Source organism: Aedes aegypti, chromosome 3 (genome assembly GCF_002204515.2).
Source record: "Aedes aegypti strain LVP_AGWG chromosome 3, AaegL5.0 Primary Assembly, whole genome shotgun sequence".
Classification (NCBI taxonomy): Eukaryota; Metazoa; Arthropoda; class Insecta; order Diptera; family Culicidae; genus Aedes; species Aedes aegypti.
This window is the reverse complement of record NC_035109.1, coordinates 377073632-377098846: the sequence shown is the minus strand read 5'-3', so window position 1 is coordinate 377098846 and position 25215 is coordinate 377073632. Positions and strand designations below refer to the sequence as shown.

General features: G+C 37.2%; 1 protein-coding gene across 4 annotated transcripts; it reads right to left on the bottom strand.

Annotated features, from left to right (window-relative positions):
• Window positions 1-686: 686 nt before the first annotated feature.
• LOC5567495 (clathrin light chain) lies at window positions 687-17846 on the bottom strand. Of its 4 annotated transcripts, XM_001657444.2 has the most exons (6): window positions 17527-17846; window positions 15816-15983; window positions 15067-15099; window positions 14659-14848; window positions 14295-14306; window positions 687-1506 (listed from the first exon to the last, which is right to left on the bottom strand). In XM_001657444.2, the coding sequence occupies exons 1-6, from the start codon at window positions 17702-17704 to the stop codon at window positions 1323-1325; spliced, it is 765 nt and encodes a 254-aa protein (XP_001657494.2). In that variant the 5' UTR covers window positions 17705-17846; the 3' UTR covers window positions 687-1322. The 4 variants fall into 4 exon arrangements, with proteins under 4 accessions (XP_001657494.2, XP_021708157.1, XP_001657495.2 ...); XM_021852465.1 differs by lacking the exon at window positions 15067-15099; XM_001657445.2 differs by lacking the exon at window positions 14295-14306 and having other exon boundaries at window positions 17527-17845.
• Window positions 17847-25215: the final 7369 nt, after the last annotated feature.

Sequence of the window (25215 nt, the reverse complement as noted above, 5' to 3'; positions counted from 1 at the left end):
AATCTCTCACTTGAAGGAACACTATTAAAACCCGTTATGATCAATAAAATGTTTTCAGGTAAGACAAAAAATTGTGTTTCAGTTTTTATGTTTTTTTTTTTTTCATCATTGCAAACTTACGTTATAGGTCTTAACCTGAGACGAGACTCGCGAAGACGGTCTTCTTTTTCTGTGACTGCTGAGTTTTTTCTTATTCCACTTTGTGTTTATACTAATTATGAGCAAGCCGTTCAAATCCTCACATGAACCTCTCAGCAAAAAATGATTGAGTTTGCATCACATCGAATCATAAATAGCCGTTTGAGTGAAATTTCATGCCAGCAAACGTAGCAGACATTAGAAATAATTAATCTTTTGCTTAGATTTATCAGCAACTTTGGAAAAAACTGCTCCGCAGACTGAGGTTTTCAATAACAATTTACTTTGAACACAATACTTTTCACTTTTTCAGCCATAAAAACGGTGGGCTGCATTTGACGTTTCGTGAGAGGGGAATCTGGGCTGCATATGACGTTGATATTTTTCCTCTTCGCGAGTCTCTCTCAGGTCTTAACCACAGACGTGAAGATGATGAAATTTCGAGTACTTCGAATTTGTCGATATAATTGTCTTTATTTCATTGTTGTTTTGTTTTCAAAAACCGAGCAACGAACGTGTGATATTCCTTGATAATGATTTTAGGTTTATACGTTTTCAACATATTTATTTTGATGTTTAGCATCTTTCGACCACATTTCTGCTTGGTTTCAAATAAATGTCTACTTAGCAATATTCTGTTTGCACTTCCTTCTATTTCCGATCATTTTCTAACTTTTCTCCATTTTACGATTTTGAGTCAGTAAATGCACTCGGAAATGATACATTTTACAGCAAAAGTATTTATTCTAACAGAAACAAAAACTCAAAATTTGCAGAGTAATGAAAAAACGAGGCAAATACTTTCCGAGGAATGATACAAAGTATGAAACGATACAAATCATGGTTTAGTTCTCTACGATTGGATTTCATTTTCAACTGTGAAGGAATCGATACAAAATGTTGAACATCCACATTAGCGAGATTAAATAAGGAGAACTTCAAAAACGTTTTTTAATGTAATTATTAGAGGTTTTCAGTGAAGGAAACCTCAATAAAACATCTCTCTTTTCTCCAACTCGTTTTATATATGTTCTGCTGTAATTTTCACTATCTTCTAATTTATTCAAACACATAATTAGCATTTATGTCTATATATACGCTGTTGGTTGTCTTCTTGTGAGATAAACGAATCATCCACAATAGATTCCGGCTTATACTGTCCCTCCCCATTTGCAGTTTACGGCTTAGACCTTTTTGCTGGTCGAGATCGGGTTCTGCTTCAGCTGCAGAATGATGGACCGCATCCGGGAAATGTCCTTGCTGGACTTGTTCGTCTTCGGGTTGAAGTCGCACAGCTTGGCGATGCGTTCCCACTCGGTGCCGGGTTCGATTTCGTCCGTTTCCGCGACGAACTGCTTCTCGGCGTTCCTGGTGGGCGACGATGATTGGGTGTTGGAGGGGGTAGAATAAGAGATCACGGTTAGTTTCGGGTGATGGTGAGGGTTTGAAAAGCGAAGAAACATTCAGCAACACATTCGTGGGTGCACTAATTTTGTAAGTATTACGCTTACGGCGAAGGAGTTTGAGAGATAAACGACAAAACAAAAGCAACGGTATAATATTTACAGCTGTAGGAGAGAACAAATGAGGACTGGTTGTCTTGTGTGTATGGAGGACTTTGATCATTTTGTACATAGCTGGTTTGGAGATTTTGGAAACCGATCGTTGAAACACAGGAAAACAGCCTGCAAAAATCTTCCTACACATTTTTCGGAATTGCTTCTGATATATGTGATTAGATTTTGAAATAAATTTTAATTTCTGGAAGGGTTCAATCGGCCTTCAATAAACCTAAAAGTTTGAGAAGGTCTGGAATCTGGGCAGTCCTTCTAAATGAACATCGAACAGTTGGTTCAGGCGGTTTCGTACTCTCCTTGTACTCTGTTTTCGTGTTCAAACCGAAACACTCGAACCTGAACCTCAACTCAAAAATGTGTAAAGTGAACATCGGTTCGAACACCGACCATTTGTATCTCGATTGCAACCGCGGTTCAAATTTTGGTACAAATCTTCGATTGCATCCGAGGTTGAGAACGATGACACAAAACAGACAGGCAGAAAACAGTTGAAATCCACGCTTATCAATTGCTAGTTAACGTGTATTGTTATATGATATAATAAAATCCTTTGTTTTTCATAAAGTTACATTTAGACCTAAAATATTGATCTTAGTCGATCTGCTTGAATAAAACATTTGTTAAGGCTTAAAGGCTCTTGCGATTTGTACCAAGAAGTTCCATATATGATCGTAGAAATTTATCCGCGTGGATTTCAACCGCTCTCTGTGCCATTATTTGCACCTAAGTTTGAAATGCAGTTTCAACCGAAGTATACATGTACCGGGTTTGGCGTGGTACACTGGTACAGAGACAGAGCGCGTTTGCGGTTCAACACAAGTTGCAAGCTTTGAACCAAAGTTGAACATCGGTTCTGTTCATGGGAAGACTGCGTCTGAGTGGATTCTAGGAAAAACTTACGGAAGCATTGCTGCCGTGAATCACAAGCCAGTCCCATCTGTAAAAAGTAGGCATTGAGAAAATGGGATTCGAAGTTTCCTAACTCGTTTTTCATACGAATATTCAAAAAAATTCCAGAGGATTGGCACATGTTCATATCTTAATGAAACTTTCACAATTTGCTTTTCACTACGATATCTTTCTGAGAAAACTAAAAAGATGATCAAAAAAGGTTCATTTTTGTGTTACACGTTGCGGAAATCTGTAGTGGGAATGATATGCGGTTACTTTTCATTATGGGACAATTTGACTTGCTGTTTTTCTCACTTTTTTTGAACAAATCCTATTATCTCATTAGAGCATCTGAAAAAGCATTGGAAGTTATGTTGAAAACTGAACTCAACTCAGTTTTAAAGAAAATGCAGATGGGACTCACTTGCGATTCACGGCAGATTGCGAATGGTACAGTTCTAATGCAATTTTCGTATACTTATGGAGAAGATGTCCATATCAGGCATCGAACAATGGACTATGGCTCAAAAAAATAGACAAACAACGCCGTCCGAAAAGTAGATAACCAAAACTACATCAGCTGCTGCAAACAACAGATATACTCTCCGCATCTCGAGATGAGACGACGAACGAAAGTACAATATAAATAGATCTTAGGCTCATACAAAACACTAATTGTACAAGTCATGAAGTAATTCAGCCCAAAGTGGATGAGTGGTTAGCCAAATAAAACTGAGGGAAATAAATGAGCTTTGATTTGGTGTTTGATTTCATCCAATATCATAGGATTTTTTTCTATTCATAATCTACACTAAAAGAAAATATAATCAAAAAGCAACATTTTTTTACCTACCTAATCTACTGAACACGAAAATATAAATTCAGCTAGCTCTAAAAAAGACAAGACCAAATACAAGTGCAACAGCTACTATCTCAGTATATCTCTATACTCTAATATACGATAGGGTGGGTCGTCATGATCAAAGCTTTGGTTGTCCATTTTGGGTACAGAAAAACTGTGTAAAATTCGAGTACAATCGTTTTTGTGCAAGCTCTGTACGGGGTTTGTTTCTGTTTTATTGTGAATCACAAGTTCCGCATCTCCTTTCCATCACATATTTCATTGCGATAGAATCAGAGGCTCTAGCGTTGGAGTTGTGGTCTGGATCAAACGAGCTACAGCATATCTCTGCCGTAAGCTAATATTGTGCATTCAGATTAAATGTAGACCAAAGTTTATAAGAGAAACAAAATATCTAACGGAGTGCTACGCCGACAAAGGTATTCCTTATGCGTAGGTGAAGCACTAAATAAGAATGCCGACGCCGAACTTCGCCGAAGTTTTGACTGCCGAACTTCTATTTGTCACTCGAATTGACAATAGTGTTCCGGATTTCGCACCACTCGATTGCTTCTGATGAAATACACTCATTCTCATGATTGTAACCTGCATGCAGAATTAGATTATCATAATCTTCCGCGGATAGATACTCATCAACAGGAACATGAACTCTTGTTTTAATGTCGCCTCCACGAGCACCTTCATATTCATAATCGTCATGGGCGTATTTAATAACACAGCGTAACAAAAATGACATGTTTGCGTGTCTCAAGAACCAAATTATGTGTCTCTAGTAGATTTAGGGCTGCTGAATCTGATGCCGTTCTCAGAAATGTTCCAGCACGTCACAATTTTTAGCTACAGGTCGCCAAAGTTGTACAAAACACTGCTTTTGTTAAAGTTTACATGAAATTTAAAGTACAATTTATCATACTTTTTTGTAATCTAATCCACCAAACATGCAAAATAGAACTTAAACTTTCATTTCAGACATAATTTGATTGAAATTGCGCGATTAAATTTCGATTAAACCGATTTTTTCAACATGCTTGCAGTCTCCATACAAAATTCTTCGTTTCTTCTATACGGCAAAATACAACAATTCTCTAAACCATCAAAAAATAACTTTTCCGTATCGAAAATAATACAAACTTTAATGATAAGTATTGTTATACACATAAAGTATGAATTCAGTGGCACATTAAGCCAATATATTACCTTACAAGCTGGGAAACTTGCATGCAAGTTGGCTGAAATAGTCATTTTTTGCATTTTCAACAGTCAATATCTCAAAAACTGGACGTGCTATGATATTTCTGAAAACGGCAATGGATTCAGCAACCCTTAATTAAGTGAATAGCGGTATTTTGGTGATAGAGACAAAAACGTGTTCCGCAGTGTAATTGGATGTGTTCTTCTAATAACCATACCCAAATCGGCAGCATGGCATTCATATATATTAGACTGGCCCAGCTTAGTATGGGAGAAAACTAAAGTTGTATAATTCCACGGGGCACCCTCCAGGATTATTCCTTAGAGTTAGTAGAAGCCTTCCTGAAAGTTTCAGCTCATTAAGTCGTTCCATGAGCTGGCGCATTTGAATTGAAATTAATATGGGATTTCCAGCTCAAACATATGGGTTTCAGCACTTCATCTACTGTTTGGTTCAGGAAAACCGTTGATCGCGTTCAATTGCACCCAGAATGTCAAAAACACTACTTGATACTATAGTGAACAATATTGTAGAAGGTTGAATTATGATTAAAATTGATAAAGTTGGTGTTTTAACTATTTGAAGCAGATTTGCCAACCTCATTCTATACTGCTTTGTATTTCTTCAACATAGCCACTAAGCGCATCATAGTCACCTATGATGCTGGGCGAGCTGCTGCACAAGGCGCAAGCATGTAGGGCAAGTGTACCATTAGTGGTGCACCTAAGGGAAAACTGCTAAAACATGGTGATAAAACCATGAAATATATGATTTTAATGTATCATTCGATAGATCTCAAATCCTTCTATCACTCAAATGTATAAAAATCACGATTCATTTGAAATTTCCCTGCAAAAAGCCTTGCACCAATAATAGGAACACTGTTCCTTTAGTGGAGGTATGTTTTAAGAATGGTTCCCTTAGTGGCGCAAACCATTGATTCCTTATGGGACCCTCCACTATGGGTACTGATGCACCACTATAGGTGCAAGGGAGCAAAAAAATTAAGCAAAATAATTGTTTTAAATAGTTTTACGGCTAAAATTCATGAATATTATTCGATTATTTGTATCATTTTCGCATCGTGCATCATTGAAAAATATCACATAATCATTTATTAGTGCGGAACATGCCAAAACACACTACCTCCACTATTGGAGCTACCTCCACTAAGGGAGCGTTTGCCCTATGTGATTGTACGGGAGACTGATTCAGCCTAACTTTCAATAACTAAAAAGTTAATGAAAACGAGCTAAAATCCAGATACAACCTTCTGCAATTATGTTCATTAGGGTATTAACTAGTGTATTTGTCATTCTGGGCTCAATTGAACGCGACCAACTAGTATACGGAACGAATCAGTGACATTGGGTCAATTCTCTATATATTTGAAACGAATATCCCATACAAACTACAAATTGAATGCGCTAGCTGGTGGAGCAACTAATCGAGTTGAAATTTTTTGAGAGCTTTTTTATTACCCTAAGGTTTATATCTAGGGGGTGCCCCGTTGAGTTTTACAACATTTTTGTTATATATATATATATTTTCGCATTTTCTCCGCACAATCTTGGCTTTAATCCATCGTTGTCGATCAGGGTCTCAATAATCCCTGGCACATACCACCTCAGCAACCGCAATTTTTTTGTCCTTGTTTCCAAGTCTTCCCAATGTATTGAACGTTGGTTTGCTTTCTTAAAACGTCAAATCTGGTTTTCATTTCCCGTCCAATCAATTATTTGAATGGAGTTAACAATGCGGTGTAGCACTATACATTTATAGGTGATGATTCATCAGTCTTGTCAAAGACTTACCACAGTTGCCGGAATCTGCTAACATTAACTTCAAACAAAAAATTCACCATTTTGACTGCATTCTCCGCAGCATTGTTTGAGCAGGGACTAAATGGTGTTGAAGTTAAATAATGTATGCCTCTTTCCTGACAAAATACTTGAAATTCGTTGCCGTAAACGATTTTCCGTTGTCGGATACAAAAACATCGCAGTTTCCAGTATTGCCGGTCTACGCTGGATACAAATATCACAACGCTTGCCAATGTCTTTATCAAAATTGGGCCTCCCAAAAGTAACTGCGGGCCAGAGACTTCATTTTGACTATACCAAGATGCGTTGAATGTAATTCTTGAAGCAGAACTGGACGAAACAATGCCGGCATCAGGATGCGATAGCCCCACAAAAGCACTCCTTCTTTAACCGTCAGCTCATCTTTCCATACATAAAACTTCTTAAGTTCCTGGTCATTCATGTCGATTGGCCATCCGGTCTTCACGAAGTTCACTATTCGGCTAACAACAGGATCGCGTCGAGATTCCACAATCAGCTGCTTTCGTTCGATTGACGATCTTGTCTTGGATTACAAATATTGCAGAAATATGACTTTTTCGTCGTCTTCACTACATTGAACTGGTGATCTTGACAAAAAATATGCTACCTTGTTGCTTACTCCTTTAATGTACTTGATTTCATACTCATAATCACGTGATAAATACCTTTGTGGGTGCTTCATACTAACAGTCTCCTGGACTCAACTTTTAGCTCAAATTGATTGAAAGCTGACTTAAATTCCAACTTCGAAAAAACTTCCCTCCTTGCAGTGCGTCAAACAAATCTTTCACAACTGGCATTGGGTACCGCTTGACTTTAAGGAACGGGTTGACAGTTACACGGTAATCAGCGCAAAGACGAATTGACTTAACTTTCTTCAAAACTGCAACCAAAGATGTTCTCCAATCAGCGATTTCTGCTTTCTAAATGATGCCTGTCTTCTCCGGATTTTGTAATTCTTCCTCTACCTTTGATTGGAACGAAATTAGTATCTTCCTTGGTTTGAAAAACTTCGGTTCGGCATTTGGCTCTAATTATGAATTGATCATTGAATACTTATAACGGCTCAATCATCCATCGTACAATTCTCCATAACGATCTCAAACTTCTTTCAGTTCTTTTCCATGCTCCTCTGATGATTCCGTATCCAGCTCGTTGATTCGAAATTTTAGCAACTCCCCAGTAAAATCACGTTCCATCAATAGTTTGCGTCCTCCTTACTTGACAACTACTTTGCCAACAGCTTGCTAGCACAGCTTCTAAAGTCCTTTCGGTGTAGCCTCACCGCAGGTATAAAACACCAGCTTTCCATGGAACGGATGTGACGGAAACTCTCCAAACTGTATTTGATAAAAGGCGACTGAAACTAACGTAATCGGTGATCCTGTATCCATCTCAAATTTCGTTATACGTCCATCAACCGCAATGTTCACGAACTAAGGGTCAGAGCAGCCGATGCAGAATTTGCTGTCCTTTCTTCTAGAGTTCTCCTTCTGCTTCTTCGGACAGACCACGGCAATGTGACCTTTACGATCATTGCACATGGCGAGAGACGGCGATATCCCCGCACACCATTGACAGCTTTGTAGAAACGTCGTATTTTAATCTACTCAATAATATCACAATAGATTTTACTCTCCAATTTGCCACTTTTAGGTGGATATTGAACAAAACGCCTTGCTTCCACTCCCCCGGTTTTTGTTCTGTCTCTTAAATTATAACTACCTGGCGATACAAGCAAGCGAACAATCCTTCTAGACCTTTCTTGTTGAGTTCGACTCCGACAACGTCCTTGTCAGCGGCCTTTCTGTTCTTGAGCTGTTGAATTATGGCATTTTCAACATTCTCCTTCGTGGGTGCTAGTTGTTTTACTCTGTTCACTGTGCTGACGTAGCCATCACTTACGCTGTCCTAACTCTTTCTAACTGTCTTCTACGCATCATTTAAGTGTCCATCATAGTACTCCTTCAACATTTCGATCACCTCGCGTCCGTCCGTCAAGATACTCCCATCCCTATCCTTGCACTTTTCAGGTCACGGCACGAAACCTTTGCGAGATGCGTTGAGCTTCTGGAAGAACTTCCAAGTTTCTTCAGAACGATGCAGCAACTCTATCATTGGGTGTTCAATTTCTCGCATAACATGAGATCTCGCCCTGAAAGCCATTAGTAACTAAGTGTTTAGCTTTGACAACGCTAGTTTTACATCGATGAAAAAAGCCAAGGAAATCGAGATTTCCTTGAAAAAAATAATTGAGTGGATAGAAGAGATGCTATCTAGAAGGGAAATATCAGCATATCTAGGAGATTCAGTTGTAGAGGTAACAGCTGTTCAAGGCTTTCCGCAAGGGGGAGTTCTCTCTCCTCTTCTCTGGTCTCTGATTGTTGGTGACCTACTTGTAAAGCTAAAGCTTCAAGGATTCAAAATAATTGGATTTGCAGATGATATTATTATTATGGTCCGCGGGAAATTTGATAAAACTGTTTCCGAGGGAATGCAAACAGCACTCAACTTAACCTTAGCATGGTGCAATAATGAAGGAGTAAGTATAAATCCTGATGAAACTACAATAGTGCTGTTTACAAGAAAACGTAAAGTCTGCATTTCAGCTCTCAAAATAGGAGATACTAAACTATCCTTATCTCTTAGTGCCAAATTTGTAGGTGTTATATTAGATTGTAAGCGTGTTTGGAATAAGTATATAGAACAACAGATAGAAAAAGCAAGAAATGCTTTCTGGGGCTGCAAAACAACCTTTGGTAAAAAATGGGGTCTGAAACCGAAGATGATATGCTGAATCTATTCGGCCATTGTTAAACCCATTATTTCATACGCATCATTTTTTTGGTGGGAAAAAACCAAACAAGTTGCTACTGAAGCTAAGTTAAATAAACTACAAAGGCTTGCTACTATTTCAATTACTGGGGCAATACGAAACGTCCCTTCAAATGCGTTGAACGCAATGGTAAATCTTCTTCCACTCCATGACTATATACAAATGGATGTAAGAAGGTCCTTAGATAGCGCTGATAGTGAACTAAAAGGACATATGACTATATTCAACCACTTCAAAATAAGTCCAGTGTACTTAGTGAATGAAGATTATATGTTGAAGCATAACTTTTTTGATCATCGTTTTTGGGTTGCTGATGTAACTCGCCAGGATTGGGACACAGGAGGACCAACTTTCCGATCTGGATTATTAATTTTTTTCACTGATGGTTCAAAACAAGATAACATGGTAGGGCCAGGAGTGTTTGGCCCAGGAGTAAATGTATCTTATGCACTGGGAAGTTGCCCAACAGTTTTTCAGGCCGAAAGGTATGCCATTCTTGAATGCGCTTACATTTGGCGCTACAGGAATGCTAGTACAATATGTATTTGTTCGGATAGCAAAGCAGCCTTGAACGCTTTGAAGTCTAGAACTTACACATCAAGACTTGTTTGGGAGTGTGCCAAGCTACTGCAGCCGTTGTCCTATCGTAATAAGGTTTATCTATATTGGGTTCCTGGCCATTGCGGAACAGAAGGAAATGAAAAAGCTGATCAGTTAGCAAAACAAGCTTCTTCCATGCAATTTATAGGGCCTCAATCGTTCTTCGGAATGGCCTCTTGTGCTCTGAAAATGCAATTAAAGAGCTGAATGAAGGCAAAGATTAAACTAAACTGGAAGAACGCAATGGACTCTCGTCAGTCCAAACGATTCATCGAACCAGACGCTTATCAAACGCTGAGGTTGTTAAACCTCAATAAACACGATCTAAGTACTTATACTGGCTTATTAACAGGCCACTGCCCCAGCAAACGTTACCTTAAAATTATAGGTAAATTGCCAGGAGATATGTGTCGTTTCTGCAAATTAGAAAGCAAAACAGGGTGTCTACTCGTTTATCAAAATGAAATTCCCTGATATTTCCAGGTTTTTTCCAGGTTCTATCAAATAATTCCAGGTGCACGAAATACTCTTATTTTATATGGCTTAAAGAAACTAATGACAAATTTTAAAATGTTTGTAATTTAAAAGCTATTTACTCTACTCTTTACATTTTTTAAAGCAATCTGGAGCTATTACAATATCCAATATTCTAATAATAAGGTGCTCAATATATCTAAGCTTAAATATTATTCAGTTGAATTGTATTTGATCATGATGATGTTTTCTATTTCGTTTATAAATTCTCTGTTCGTCATTGTGAACTGCGTTCTCGTGCAAAAAGAGGATTATTCATTAATTTCCATGGGTTATTTGAACACCTGATATGCAAAATTAATTCTTTTTTTATTAGTGTCAATATTTTAACATGAAAATTCCGTTTACCGATGTTTCGAGAATTCTTAATTGAATAATTGTTACGAAATTTTACATCAATAATTGTTTAATTCCAGATTGTTTTTGCAAAATTGGATTTTTTTTATATCAAATATTTTCCAATAATTTTAAAAATGGTTACAGTAATCAGTAGCAAAGAGTTTGATTCCTCATGGAATCAGATCAGACATTTTTCTGAGAATATTTCTAAAATTATTTCCAATTTTTCGTGACATTACGACAAATAAAACCTTTTGTATTACTGTATGCAATTTCAATGATTTTCTCAAGCAATTTCATCAAAAATTATTTTAGGTATTCGCCCAAAGATTCAGATATAATTCCAAAGATTTCTTTAGGTTAGATAGATGGACAGAATTCTTCAAAGATTATTTTTTTATATTTAAAAATACAATCTGGGGTTTTCCAAAGAATACCACAAAAATTACCTCATAGACTAAGAGATTCTATCAGGAATTTCTTCATATATTATTTCAGATATTCTTCAATAAAGCCCATAGTCTCCCAAGATTTTAACCGGCGATTCTCCCATCGGTTTTTCTTGAACATCCTCCAAGACTCCCGATTAAAAACTGTTGGAATATTCAATCAGAAACTTTTCCAGATGCCAATAGGAATTTCTCAAGATTTGTTACAAAAATATTCTTCAGAATTTCTTTAAGATTTTAGCTAGGATTTTTGTTACCGTCACCTTCAGGAATTACTTCAGAGGTTGCTCATAAGATTTCTTTGGGAAATCTTCCAGTAATTCTAACAGATTCCTCAAGGAAGTTTTCAAAAAAAGTTTCAAGCATTCATCCAGGAGTTTTTCTACAATGGAATGAATGAATTTTTCCACAAAACTATGGAATTGAAAATTGAAAAAACTCATGACGTACCCCTACAGCAAATGGTAAACTTGTGTATGTTATTGTGTCAATCTTGATAAATGAGGATTTCTAAAAGAACTCACTCTTGATTAAATTTTAGAAGATTTTCTGGATTTTTGCTAAGATAATAAAAAAAAACAATCAATTGAATCTCTTGATAACATATTGCAGAATTTTGAGAAGGAACTTCTTGAAAAACATCAGGCGAAATACCTAAAAAACTGTGTAGGAATGATCGATGGATTTATTGGCAAAATTGCTGTAGTGTTATCTGGTGTGGTACATTTAATCACCTTTTGGAGATTCCAACATATTTGTTGACTGATGTTTGAAAGAACTGCAGTTATCCTGTTTTCCAAGAAAATTTGTAGAGAAACTCAATAATTTACTCGAATAATTCTTTTCAGTAACCGTGAATGAAATAGCATAGCAATTCTTGTCGGGTTCCTTAAAAAAAATCCTTAAACGAATTTTATCAAAAACTCTGGAGTTAACCTTGGCGGGTTTTCTTGGAAGAAAATATGTGGAAATCTTTGGAAGATCTTTTAGAGCAACAACTAGAGAAAACTAGAGAGAGTGAAATAGGAAGTCCTAAGCTAGTATTTGAAAAATTGTTCAATTAACCCATGAGAAAATTACTAGAGGTAGTAATGTTGAAGTGCTCAAGTAAAAAATACTGGAAGTAGTAGTGCTGAAGCAAATTCTGGAGAAATACTTTAAGCATCCTTTGAAAAATTGCTAGAAGAATTGATAGAGGAATCTCTTGAAGAATTTCTGGAGAGAACCCTGTACTACAGTAATACCTTCATGAGTCGATATCGACTCATGGAACCATACTAGAAACAAAATTTCATGGTTACTATGATGGTCCATTGAAACAGGTTTCCAAAGGATTGCTGTTCCATGACTCGATATTTCCACGAGTCGATGGTCCCTTCAATATCGACTCATGGAGGTTTCACACTGTAGTACCTGAAAGTATTCCAGATGAAATCTCTGAAAAAATCACTAGGATAATGCCTGAAGATTTTCTCGAGAAATATGAGATGAAATTTTGCACTTCAAGCAAAACAAGGAAGTAAGGGACTTTAGAGACCCTTTCGAATAAAATAAAGACTGCAGAGACCTTTCATCACAAATAAAGACTTGCATTAACATAGAGACCAAGTTTCCAAAAACAAACCTGCTACCAATCCTAGAAATGAGAATCCTTTACTGATCAAATATAGAGATATAAAAAAAATCATGTTTTGGCAAGTCGTTAAAATTTCATAACCAAAAAGATCCTCACTGAACAGCTGAAATAGTGGTTTGAAAGCGGCGCAGCCGAATTTTTTTCAATTCCAGAAAACTTTCCAGCAAATAGTAGTTAGCTCTGGGTTTTGATGCCAAAATTCTTTGTCGCAAACATATTTTATCATAAATTACAGACTCAAAATAATTTCCCTGATTGTGATCGCAATTCCCTGAGAATTCCAGTTTTTTTCAGGTTGAATAAAATTCCCTGATAATTCCAGGTTTTCCAGGTTTTTCCAGGTAGTAGACACCCTGCAAAAGCACTGAACATTTGTTGTGCAAGTGTGTTGCACTATACCACAAGCGTTGTAGATCTTTAGATAAAGGCTTGCTAGACCCTAATGAAATTCAGTACTATCATCCAAAACAGGTTACTACATTTTATCCGAAACGTAGTACCTGATTGGGATGCACGCCAATAGCTGTGGAGATAGTTACTTCATATAGTAACATATTTCTACAGTACGGCAAAAACAAAGAGGTTAACACCACAATAGATCAACTTAATGGTCGCAGTGGTATCATGTCCCCACAAAGGAAAAAAAAGTGTGTAGCTTGTTGTTACTGAGTAGAAGAGTGAATTCACACGTCATTTAATAATGCTACGACGAAGAGAAGTTCCTCTTCTATTTTTCAGTGGTAATAGTTTTAACCTTTGTTCATTCATTTGTATAATTACCAATGGCTTTAAGGGTGAGATCATAAGTTATGCGAGATTTATTCTATGTGTTATTTTCATCTCCCGGAATAAGCGGGTTTGCTTTTTCTCGTTTCAGTCTGTATCGTTCCACGTTGCATTGTATTCTTTTTCTTCAAAACCTCCTGATATTCCTCGTCGAAAAAATGATGCCCTCAGACAGTCAAGTAGGGCCTCATAAAGCTCGCCTTCGCCTCAAGATGTTGCGCGTATGCACTTACGACACCTGGTTGTGTCAGTCGTGCTAGCTAAATTGTATCATTCTACAACCGAATAGCACACGATGCTGGCATCATTAACATAAAAAGGTAGTGAGATTAGAGTGATATTTCATCAGTTATCCATCAATATCACTTGCTGCACAATTTAGTAGCTTATTCACAGTAGGTTTAAACCCAAAATGCAACAAAAAAGCTTCAATCTCAGTTGGACACAGTCAAATTGCTTTTTTCCCACCCTCTAATATACGTGTAAGTGTCTGCGGTGACGGTGGTGGTGATGTATGACAAAAAAAACTATCTACAACTGACACTGTTCACCATAGAATTTGAAGGGTGTTTCAGAGTGAACAACGCTGTGCTACTACGTGGTTACTTACTTGGCCGATTCCCTGATCGGTTCAGTCATGAGAGAAGAAAAGAAGAAGGATAATCACGAGAAGGAGAAACATAATTAGCGGCGCGACACAATCAGATAGGAAGGTAAGATAGAGAAGGATAACGACAATACGAAGATAGATTTGTAAGTAAAGTTAAATGATAGCAAATGTGTGTACAAGATTATTGCGCTGTAAAGCTACCACTTTCAAATGAAAGTATCGATCACACAGGATTAAGAAGAATAGAACATTTCAACAGCATTTCACGCGCGCTTGTTAACCCGCAAAACATTAGCAATACTGGTTAAAGTTTGAATGGCTTTAAGAAAATATCAATAAAAAAAGAGAGAAAGGGTAAATTCACCTGTTAGCGGCCTTGGTTTTGGAGATAGCTTCCTCGTGGTGTTTGTACCAGTCTTCGAGTTCCTTGCGAGCCTGCTCGCGGAGTTCCTCCTTCTTACGTTCCTCCTCGCGGTCCTTCTCCTCGAGGCGGGCCTTTTGCTCCTCACGCCACTTGCGGATCCTTTCAGGTTCCTCCGTTACTTGCTTGGGCACTGAAAATTATGGGGAGAATACTTTGGTGAACTGCGAATCAAACTAGCCACAGGGTAAAGATTTCCATTCCAAAAGTGGAAAAGTGTCTTTTGAAGTTGGGAGTTTTGAATCAAGTGAGTGATGGATACATTCCGAGATACAGAAAAGATACAACAGTTGGAAGCGTTTAAGATTTAAAAGGGGAATTGGTTTAGAGCAAAAAACAAAACTGTCTTACCTGTGTACCCTGAAAAATCATCATTACCATCTTCTATGGGATTGGAAAAAAAGAATTATGTTTATACATTTGTCGTTTAAAAATGGCTTAGATTAGAAACTTAAATGTAGCAAACGAAAAACGGGACAAAATAAGCTTCCTAATATGACGTAAAAGGATACATTGAAGAACAGCATGCAAACTGACAACCACATTTCTAGTACAAACCGTTTTCCACAATGGATTATACAGTCATCGTCAAAATAAAGTGTCAAATTGCTTATAATCACGCCAATTGGCTGCAATCGTAAGTTAAAACGGAAGTTCTTTTCGTTAAAATGTTTTTACTTCCTAGTACACGGCTAAAATTGACATGCAATTTCAGTTAATTTTCGAGATTGATGATAACTTTATTTTGGCGATCTTTGTATATGTATTGCAACCAAAGCAATCAATTTGTCTGCCGTGATAAGAAATCCAGCATTTTTTTTTGCAAATCTTTTGACCTCTTAGACACTAATCGTTATATTTATTATTATTCAGTTTATGAGCGACGACATAAATACTTGTTGTGTTAAACTATTTGATACCTACGGAACCCGACTACATTTGACTAAAATCTTGTTCATGCGGTTATCTAACAAATTGTTAACATATGAAACGGTGCCACATAGAATTCAAAAAAAAAAACCTCATCAGTTAGTACACGTACCGACCAAAGAGGCCAAGTCACCCAACCCAAAGTGCCCCGTATCAAATTGGCAGTTTACCTTCGTTGGAGGGAATGGGACTGTTAGCGAACAAGCCAGCCTCGTTTTCGCCTGGTTCGGCCTTGACGGCAAACTCCGACAGTCCTCCGGCTCCGGACATCGTCGGATCGGCATCGTGATTAATCATTTCGAAACTCCCCAATTCGAACTCATGCCCCATGGAAGGATCTTGATGTTTTGGCGAGGATTGATTTTTGTTTTGTAGTGGTGATGGTGGTCGTTTCAATTGTTGTCGGTTGGTTAGTATTGATTGTTGGCAAACCAAAGTCGAAACCAAGGAAGAAGTAGGTACGCAATCAACAGAAAGAAGCAAAATAACTTTGGTTAACAGAATCGATCATCCATGCTTGGAAGAAGCATTAGGCTATTGTAAGACATCTAAACGTTATCCTAATGCTACACATTTAAATGGGAAATTATATACAACAGCATGAATTACATATTTCTACGCTGAGGGCGTCAAGCATACCTGGAACCACAGTATTATCAAACTTGAATGAACCTAAAATTGTCTTTCATGATGGTTGAAACTTCCAGAAAAACAATGCAGTTACCTGCTAAAAGATTTCTGATATCCTGATTGAAAAGGACTCAAAAATTTCTCTCTTGACAGATATTCAACTGCTTTGAAAACATCGTTTTACAAAATTTTAGACAAGGCACACAGAATGCTGATTGGGCGAAATCCAGTGGTAGGATTATTGGAATTACTTTTGTACTTTCCAATCGTCAGGAAACTCGAAACAAGTAATACAGAAAATAATTAGATGTGTAATATAAGGCAAAGTAGCAGGCAGATATTTTTAAAACATTCAAGGAAATAAAATTGTCTCCAACAGAATCATACGATGCTGAAACAAATTCTTGGAGCGCCCAAAATGCAAATCGAAAAACAACTCTGGAAAGGTTATTACACTAAAACCCATTCAATCATAGGTTTCTTGCAAAAAAACTATTGAAAATGTGGTTAACATTGAATGTAGGTACAAAGCAAAGCCATGCTGAATGTGTCTGGATTCGAATCCCGGTCGTAATGGAAATTTCCTTGACTTCCCTGGGCATAAAGTATCTCGTACCCGCCAAACGATATACGAATGCGAAAATGGCAACTTTGGCAAAGAAAGCTCTCAGTTAATAACTGTGGAAGTGCTCATTGAACACTAAGCTGAGAAGTAGGCTCTGTCCTAGTGAGGATGTAATGCCAATAAGAAGAAGATTTAATGCATCTTTGATCTCTTTTAGAATATCCTGAAAATAAAACTTTGTTTGTCAAAGTCTAAGAATTTTAATATTTTTTCTCACAATCATTAGTGAAGTCTTATTATAAGAGTTCTAAACATTGAAGAGTACTTATCACCGATAGAATTTATTAAACGAAGAATTTTCTGAAAAGTTAAATTATAAACTTGAACCCCGTGAAGGAAAATTGTTGGTTCATTCAAGTTCAATAATAATGCGGTTCCAGGAATGGGTGGGCGCGTTCCAAACTGATAAGTCACTGATAGTACAAAGCTACACAGGAAGGCATGAAAATAAAGAAATTGGATAGAATGGCCAGTTAATTCAATTAACCTCAAGTTACCAAACTACCCCAAAAATAAAACAATAAGGCTAACAACGTCCCATATCGCTAGCATCCTACTGAAAACTACCTGATAAAAGCCTACAACAAAAGATCTCCTCTACTGAACGAAGAGGAACGCTCACATACCTGCAGCCAAATCGGATTTTGGTTGAGTCACGTCATCGCCATCGGCGAACCCGTTTCCTGTCGACGCTGGAACAATTTCGTCCTCCAGACCGGCCAGGGCGTTCTGTTCCCGGGCCAAAAACTCGGCTGCCGGGTCGACTTCCGGTTGGTCGAACTTTCCATCGCCGAATGCGTCCATTTTTCGATTGATTTTCAAGCTAAATTGCACACAAAACGAACGGTCTGCGAAAACTTTTCGGGGGAGTAACTTCGCGAGTGGAGAAAATTTTGCTTCGGACTGACTGACTGCGCGATCGATGACGGAATGATTTTGACAGCGTCTGGCGATAAGTAACATCGCAGCAGCAGGAGACGGATTCTGTACGACGAGGTGCGTCACTACCGTGAATCGCAAGTCAGTCCTATCTGCATTTTCGTCAAAATTGAGTTGAGCGCAGATTCAACCATATCAATACAATACCAGAATTACGACTTAATTGACAAATATAAACAAATTGAGTTTGATTCACCTAACAGTTTGTTTGATAAATTACAATTCCTTAGAAATAGCGTTTTTCACGAAATAAGTGAGAAAACATACAGGCGCATTTGATATTCTCTTTCGATGCGAACTCTGATGTCAATTTCACCCAACTTCTCCCCCTGCAGTAGACGGGCGCATTTGAGATTGAGTGTGGCAGCAGGGCGCATTTAAAATTGAGTGTGCAGAAGGGCGATAGTGATGAAGGTTCGTCTGAAAGAGCGTAGCAAAACGGCGAAGCTGATGATAGTCAAACCAGAAGGGCGAGGTCAGAAGGCGCAATGGCTGCTGTCAAACTGAAGGAGACGAAAAACCGAGGGGTGCAAGCATTATAAATTTGGATTGAATCGATCGGAAACATAATATAGAATTAAAATTATATCCGCTAAACTTCGGACCGATTTTACTGAGAATGTATTAGTGTTCACATTCGCCCTAATTCTGACTCTATATTGATAAATTCAAATGCTCTTTCAGCAACACTAATGAGATAATATGGTTTGTTCGAAGAAATTAGGAAAAAACAACTAGTCAAATTCTCGCATACTCTGAGATAACGCCCTAAAAGCCATTGGTAACCACGAGCGTAGCTCGTTGATTCTGAGCAAATGAAGGAATAAGCATCCAAACCAACATCACGGGCAAGTAGATATTGATCCTTTTTTCCCCAGAGCGTTATTAAATATCATGAAAATCCATTCAGATGCTCAGTAACAACGAGCTACACACATGGTTACCAATGGCTTTTAGGGCGAGATCAGAAGTTATGCGAGAATTGTCCAATAATGAAAAGTAACCGCATAAGGCCCATTCACATATTTCATAACGCGGAACGGGGTGGGTGGCTTCAAGATGTTTCCAGGTCAAACATAATTCGGAAAATATTCTTACAAAATGCGTTATGAGGAGGTGGGTGGGTGTTCAAAATGGCCATTTTTGGCATTATGAAGTTTGTGAATAAACCCATATCAGTCCGACTACAGATTTCCGCACCGTGTAACACAAAAATGAACCGTGTTTTGATCTTCTTTATATTTTTCTCGGAAAGATGTCGTGCACTGAAACATGCATTGAAGTAATGAGAACCATGAACAAGTTTTTGAATTTACTATTCCAACTACGGCTATCATGAACACATTTTTTACGCTTTGTTCCCTCTAGATCCAACTGCATCGATAGCCGCGCGGTAAGCGTTCGCGTTTGACAATCGCAAGACCCTTGGTTCAATTTTGAACTGCTGCAAGTTTTTAACCACGATAGAGTAATTTTTACTTCTGGAATAGTTTCATGGTAAAATTGAATCGACCATATATTTGAAATAAATGCACCAAATATTTCAAATCAAGTGGCGTTGTGTGTTTAACCCTCTGAATATTCATCTGGAAAACGAGTTTGGAAACTTTACAGCCCGTTTTCCAATGCCTACGTTTTACAGATGGGTTTTCTATATTTCTATCTGTGTAATATATTTTTCGTGCTGTAGGATAAAGAATCACTATATCTGATTTAGCGAAGTTATTAGCGAAAAAGAGGATCGATGAACAGAAATAGCAGTAACAGATTAGAATAGTTGAAAGAAGTCCCTTGTGGCCCCTAGACGACCACGATATTGACAATATTTTTATTGCCAATACTTTTCCTTAATTTTTTCACCGAGTCAGTCATATTGGATTCCTCTGCACAAAAATCGATATATTTTTATCATGCTGATCCGAACAAATCACCCGACAAGCACACTTTATTTCGACTGTTATCGGCTACCGAAATCAAACTGAGAGGAGTGATGAGGAGAATTATTGGAATGCACGATCAAGCTTTACTGATTTCACCTCAATATTTCACCCTCAGACTACATCAATGTATTGAGTAGTAACATCAATGCATTGATGTTGTCTAGGAGCCACTTCAAATTTTCAATTAATTTGGATGTTTAACATAGTTTTTATTGAATGATATCTTTTTAAATTTAATAAATTCAAAGGAAATATTGTGTATTTCTTTCACTACTGGACTGCGAAGTGCGGCGTCATAAGTGCGAAAGTGAGAATAAAAGTGCGGGATTGCATTCGTGTCTTCAGAGCGCTTATTATTTTATTTGAAAAACATACGTCCCCCGAAGACTCCTACCCGATGCAATTGCGCACTTTTATTAGCGTTTTCGCACTTGTAAAAACTTCTGCTTAGTCCAATGGTGAAAGAAATGCGCAATAGTATCTTTCAATAATAGTTTTGTGAAAATTAGTTCCGTTTTTTACGCATTTTTTTGGTTTTTGTATTACAGAAATTCTAAAAAATTGTATTTATTCGTAAAAATCTGTAATCTGTACCATACAGAGTCTGTATAATTACTATAAGAAAATCTGTACCTCTGGAATGATTCAAATATGACGTCCATCGTTTTAAGGGATTTCTAGACCCCCTGACTGCAGTGACGGAAACTGCTGATTGAGCGGAGAATTGTTAGTTTTCATTTTATTTTATCGAACACTCAGGAAATAAATGATAACTACTGAAAGTAGGTATTTACTTGTTTTTACTTACTTCTATTCAGTAAAAAATCAACTACCGTACACAGTACAATGTAAAGTCTGTATTTTACTGTAACCACAGATAATAGATGTTTATGTTAGAACAAACATTTTATGAAAACTTGTGTAAATATTCAAACTAAAACACGTTGAAAACACTAGCGTGCCGCACTACGTATTGCTGCAATCAGTGGTGAATATAAGTATCTTGAAATGTTTCATCACCATGGGAACTTAGCGATAACAGCGTCAGCACGATGATGCTACTTGTGTTGCCACTTAAAATCACCATTAATTGTCTTATAAGCGGTTTCTTCACCACCGCTTAGGCCTTAAACCTGGTTTAATCGTATGGGTAAACGTGGTTTACGGCTTAAGCGAAGGTGAAGAAATTGGCCATTAGGGCCGATTTCTTCACCTTCGCTTAAGCCGTAAACCAGGTTTACCCATACGATTAAACCAGGTTTAAGGCCTAAGCGGTGGTGAAGAAACCGCTTATTAGAACCAATTTCTTCACCTCTGCTTAAGCCGTAAACCACGTTTACCAATATGCTTAAACCAGGTTTAGGGCCGAAGCAGTAGTGAAGAGACCGCTTATTACACATTTCAACAATTGGACTTAAACATCTGTTATCTGTGCTGTAACTAAAAATGCTGACTAGACGCTTTTTTGGAAATTCACAGATTGAGCCCAGTTAAAAAAAAGTACCGAACACTTGAAACTTAAATAAGTGTGCACAAAAAGTGTTACGAGTGAGTGGGTTGTTGAAGATAGCAATTTTCGTCGTTATTGTGTTATTGAAATAAAAATGGAGAGCGTTCAGAGTTTAGCTAAATCGATAACTATAGTTTATAAAACAGAGTTCCAAATGTTTGTAGCAACATGTTTCAGTTATCGCGTAATTTATGATAACTTTTTTAGAGCCATTGGTATCAATGAATAAAAATTACAGTCGACTCTCCACATCTCGATATCTTTCCTTATGTCGTCACTCAGGCAAATGGACTATCGAAATACATAGGAATCACTTATGAAAATACGTCACAATAAATCGGGTTGAAATTCATTGCTTCGCCTTATGAAACCAAACTTTGCCTTATGAAACCAAACTTTGAAAACAAAAAATATTTTCGCGGCAACCTGTAATCAAACCAAGGACCTTGCGATCGTTAGGGCTGCGTGTACACTACGCGCCTGTTAGCGTGGCAGTAATGACTGGTAACCCTAAACACAGTCCAGCAGGAAGAACGTTAAAGATAGGAGATCGGTGATGAGAGTAAAGTAGTAAAGTAGTGATAGGTCAGTTGGATATGCGGTTTGAAACCCAGCGGAAAGAAGCACTGAGATTTGTGAGTACTAGTGTAATATGTTGAAATAATTGAATTATTAATAAATCTATTCTAGTTTAAGCTGATCAACAAAAAACCCGACTTTCGATCTGCTCTAAAAATCAGTGCCGTGATTGAATCACCCTCGGCGCTCCAACAGCGCCTATCGACGCCTTGATGTGAGCTGATGCTAAAACGACACATAAAGCGTTCGTATTGCAATAACCGTACCAGCGTGGATGATTTGTTCGGTCCCTTCATGCTGCATACTTCACATAGGGTAACTCGGTATAATATGCCCCCCCTTAAGCAAAAATGGATATATCTCGGTCAAAAGCACTATCTCTAATGAAAAAAGCACTTCAATAGGACCATTATCTTACTAGTTGTTAAACAAATGTAAGCTTTTCCGCAACATCTATTTAATTATCTGAAAATAACATCTTATTTACAATCATCTGAATCACGCACTTCAAAAAGAGCCTGGGCAATATGCCCCAGTATCAGTATAATATGCCCCACAACAAACGGATAGTACGCCCCATGACAAATGGACAGTATGCCCCACAACACAGGGGTTATATGCCCCAGGACTGTCAGCTGCTTATGCACGCTGAAAAACTGCTAAAGAGCTTGCTCGGGAATAGATGGCATCAAGAGTGGGGCATATCATCCGGCCTGTGATGGGGCATATTGCCCAGGGATGAGAAGTTGTTGGAAAACGAATATTTCAGTGAATTTTCACTCTTTTTGGTCATTCTAACTAATGATATTCGTTCATTAGTTCAAGAGCCAACGTTTTACAATTGGTTGCTTTGATGTTGTGGTCAGAGCCGTAGCGTGGCCTCATGGCGCCCTTGGCGAAACGACATTTGAGCGCCCCTTTGAAGTTCAAGCGTTTTTTTTTTCATTACATTAAGGATGCTTTATATTAATAATTATTTTTGAAATTCTTGCGAGTCTTTTGTGAAAGTTGTTCATCAAGATCCTCAAGGGTCAAGATAACGCTATTTAGCAAAGTATTTTTTACAAGAAATAGGAACATTGAGTTATTAGATAAAATTCTGTTAAAAATCATACACAATATATCAAATTTTATATTTAGGAGGACTGCCTGATAATCCGGAATGTTATCAAATTGTCTTAAACATTTCCTGCTTATATGGCCAGGGATGATTTTGTAAAGGTTACTGAGATCTACCGAACATTTTTTTTTTCATTTCAGTGTACTGCATATTTTTAAAGAAATGCTAGAAGACAATTATTTGGTCTTTGTCCTAGAGTTTCCGTCAGTACAATTTGAAATTTTGTTGATTTAAAATTGAGGGAAATGCAGGTAAGTTTAATAAATACTTTAACAATTCCTTCAAAAAACTTTTACAGTTTGAAGAATATGTGTCAGAGTAGCTCAAACAATTAATGTTGAAAATTAAAACACACAGAAGTTTTTTTTTTTCAGAACATTCTCAGAGAGATGAAATGGCCAATTCAGAGTCAATTTGGCTTAGAGATTCCATTGAACATCTACAAAAATGACAGCATGGAGTTATTTGGCAAATTCTATTACGATTCAACAAGCTTTCTTAGAATGCTATTGAGAGTTCGTTTATTTTTGTCGTTGAATCAAATTCATATCAGTGAGTGAGAATATTATTTTACACAAGTAAAACTATTGCTCATGATACAATTAAAACTGAGTATTATGTGTTTTCACTCCTGTTTTCATTTCAATGATAAATAATACTAAAATAACCTAGCATAGAATTTTGTGAGAGTTGTTCTCTAGATATTTAATCAGAATCTTTAGTAAAATTCGATGAAAATTCATCACGTGGATCACCAGAGAGGACACCATCAAAAATTACGTGATGACACCGTCCAGAACTGACAAAGAATCCTCCTTAAATTCTGTAAAAAAAAACTGGTCTGGTATAACTACGTTGTTGACCAAGATTTTCTAGTAAAAATTAAGCCCTGGTTTGTGTGAGAATCTCAGCTTTCAAATATGACCGACATCTACCCAAATCACCGCCTTTAATGGCATTTAACAGAATAAATAGTAGATTAAATATCCAAATTTTTCTATTTGAAGCTTTCTGTTAGTGCACAAAGCGCTAAAATAAAAATGTTAGAACTGTTTGTTATTTCGGAAGATTAGTACCTTCAAACTTTTGATAAAATATTTAATTTGTATTCTAAGCTGTTTCACCTTAACTTCGAATTGTCCTAGTGATTGGTGTTATCTAAATTATGTTTTTTTTTGCAAAGTAATTCAAAAATCATTGATAGCATTAGAAATTTTCAATTATTCGATTTAAGATTGCTCACAGGAGATTTAAATTACCAAGCTAATCTTTCAACATCTTCTAAAGAGCTTCCATTATATTTTGTTACAATTAATTTAGTATCTGTGGCAAGCACAAAGATACTCTATGCTTTCCAACCCGAAAAAATTCTCGACCAGCGGGTTTCAAACCCACGACCCTCACAGCTAAAAATATGTTGTAAATTTAAGTTTATTTTCATGCACACATTTGGAGCATCAAAATAAACCTAAATTTCAACGACCAATCCAGAACTTTTCAATTGAATTCACTTTAAATTTACACGATCATGTAATATTCAAGCATTTTTAGTTGAAAATGGAATGCATATTCGTTTAAATTTACATGATGCTGTAATAACACATGAATTTGATTTATTTTTACAGTAGACTTCAGTTTACATCACATTGAAAATTAAATATTTTTTTCTGTGCTTATTATGCTCTTGCGTTTACCGTTATGACTTTCAACCCCACAATTTTGAAATTTATATCTAGGATTTTTAGAGGCGCCCTAGATATGTATTTTCCAAAATGTTACCAAGTATGTCACTCATTTTGGCGCCCCCTAAACGCTGGCGCCCTTGGCGGGTGCCAACCTGGCCAACCGCACGCTACGGCACTGGTTGTGGTATTTGACTCAAAAAAATGCTTAAAAACACTGCGTGAAAAATTACATCGAAATTCGACTTTTGATACTTTTTGCATTATCTCTGTTTTGCTGCGCGTTATAACTGTCAAATTTTCATAGTGAGATAGTCTCATGAATTGTTAGGATTCTCAGTCATTTTCAATTTCATATTGAATCTGGTTCGTTAAATATCGAGGAGGGGCGTATCGCCCGGGTGGGGCGTATAACACCGAGTTACCCTACTCAGTAACAACGAGTGCAGCACACTTGATCACATGGCTAATTTATTTTTGGAACTTTCCATAAAATTTACTATTTCTAGGAGTTTCACACATACTACTGTATAACAGATGAATAA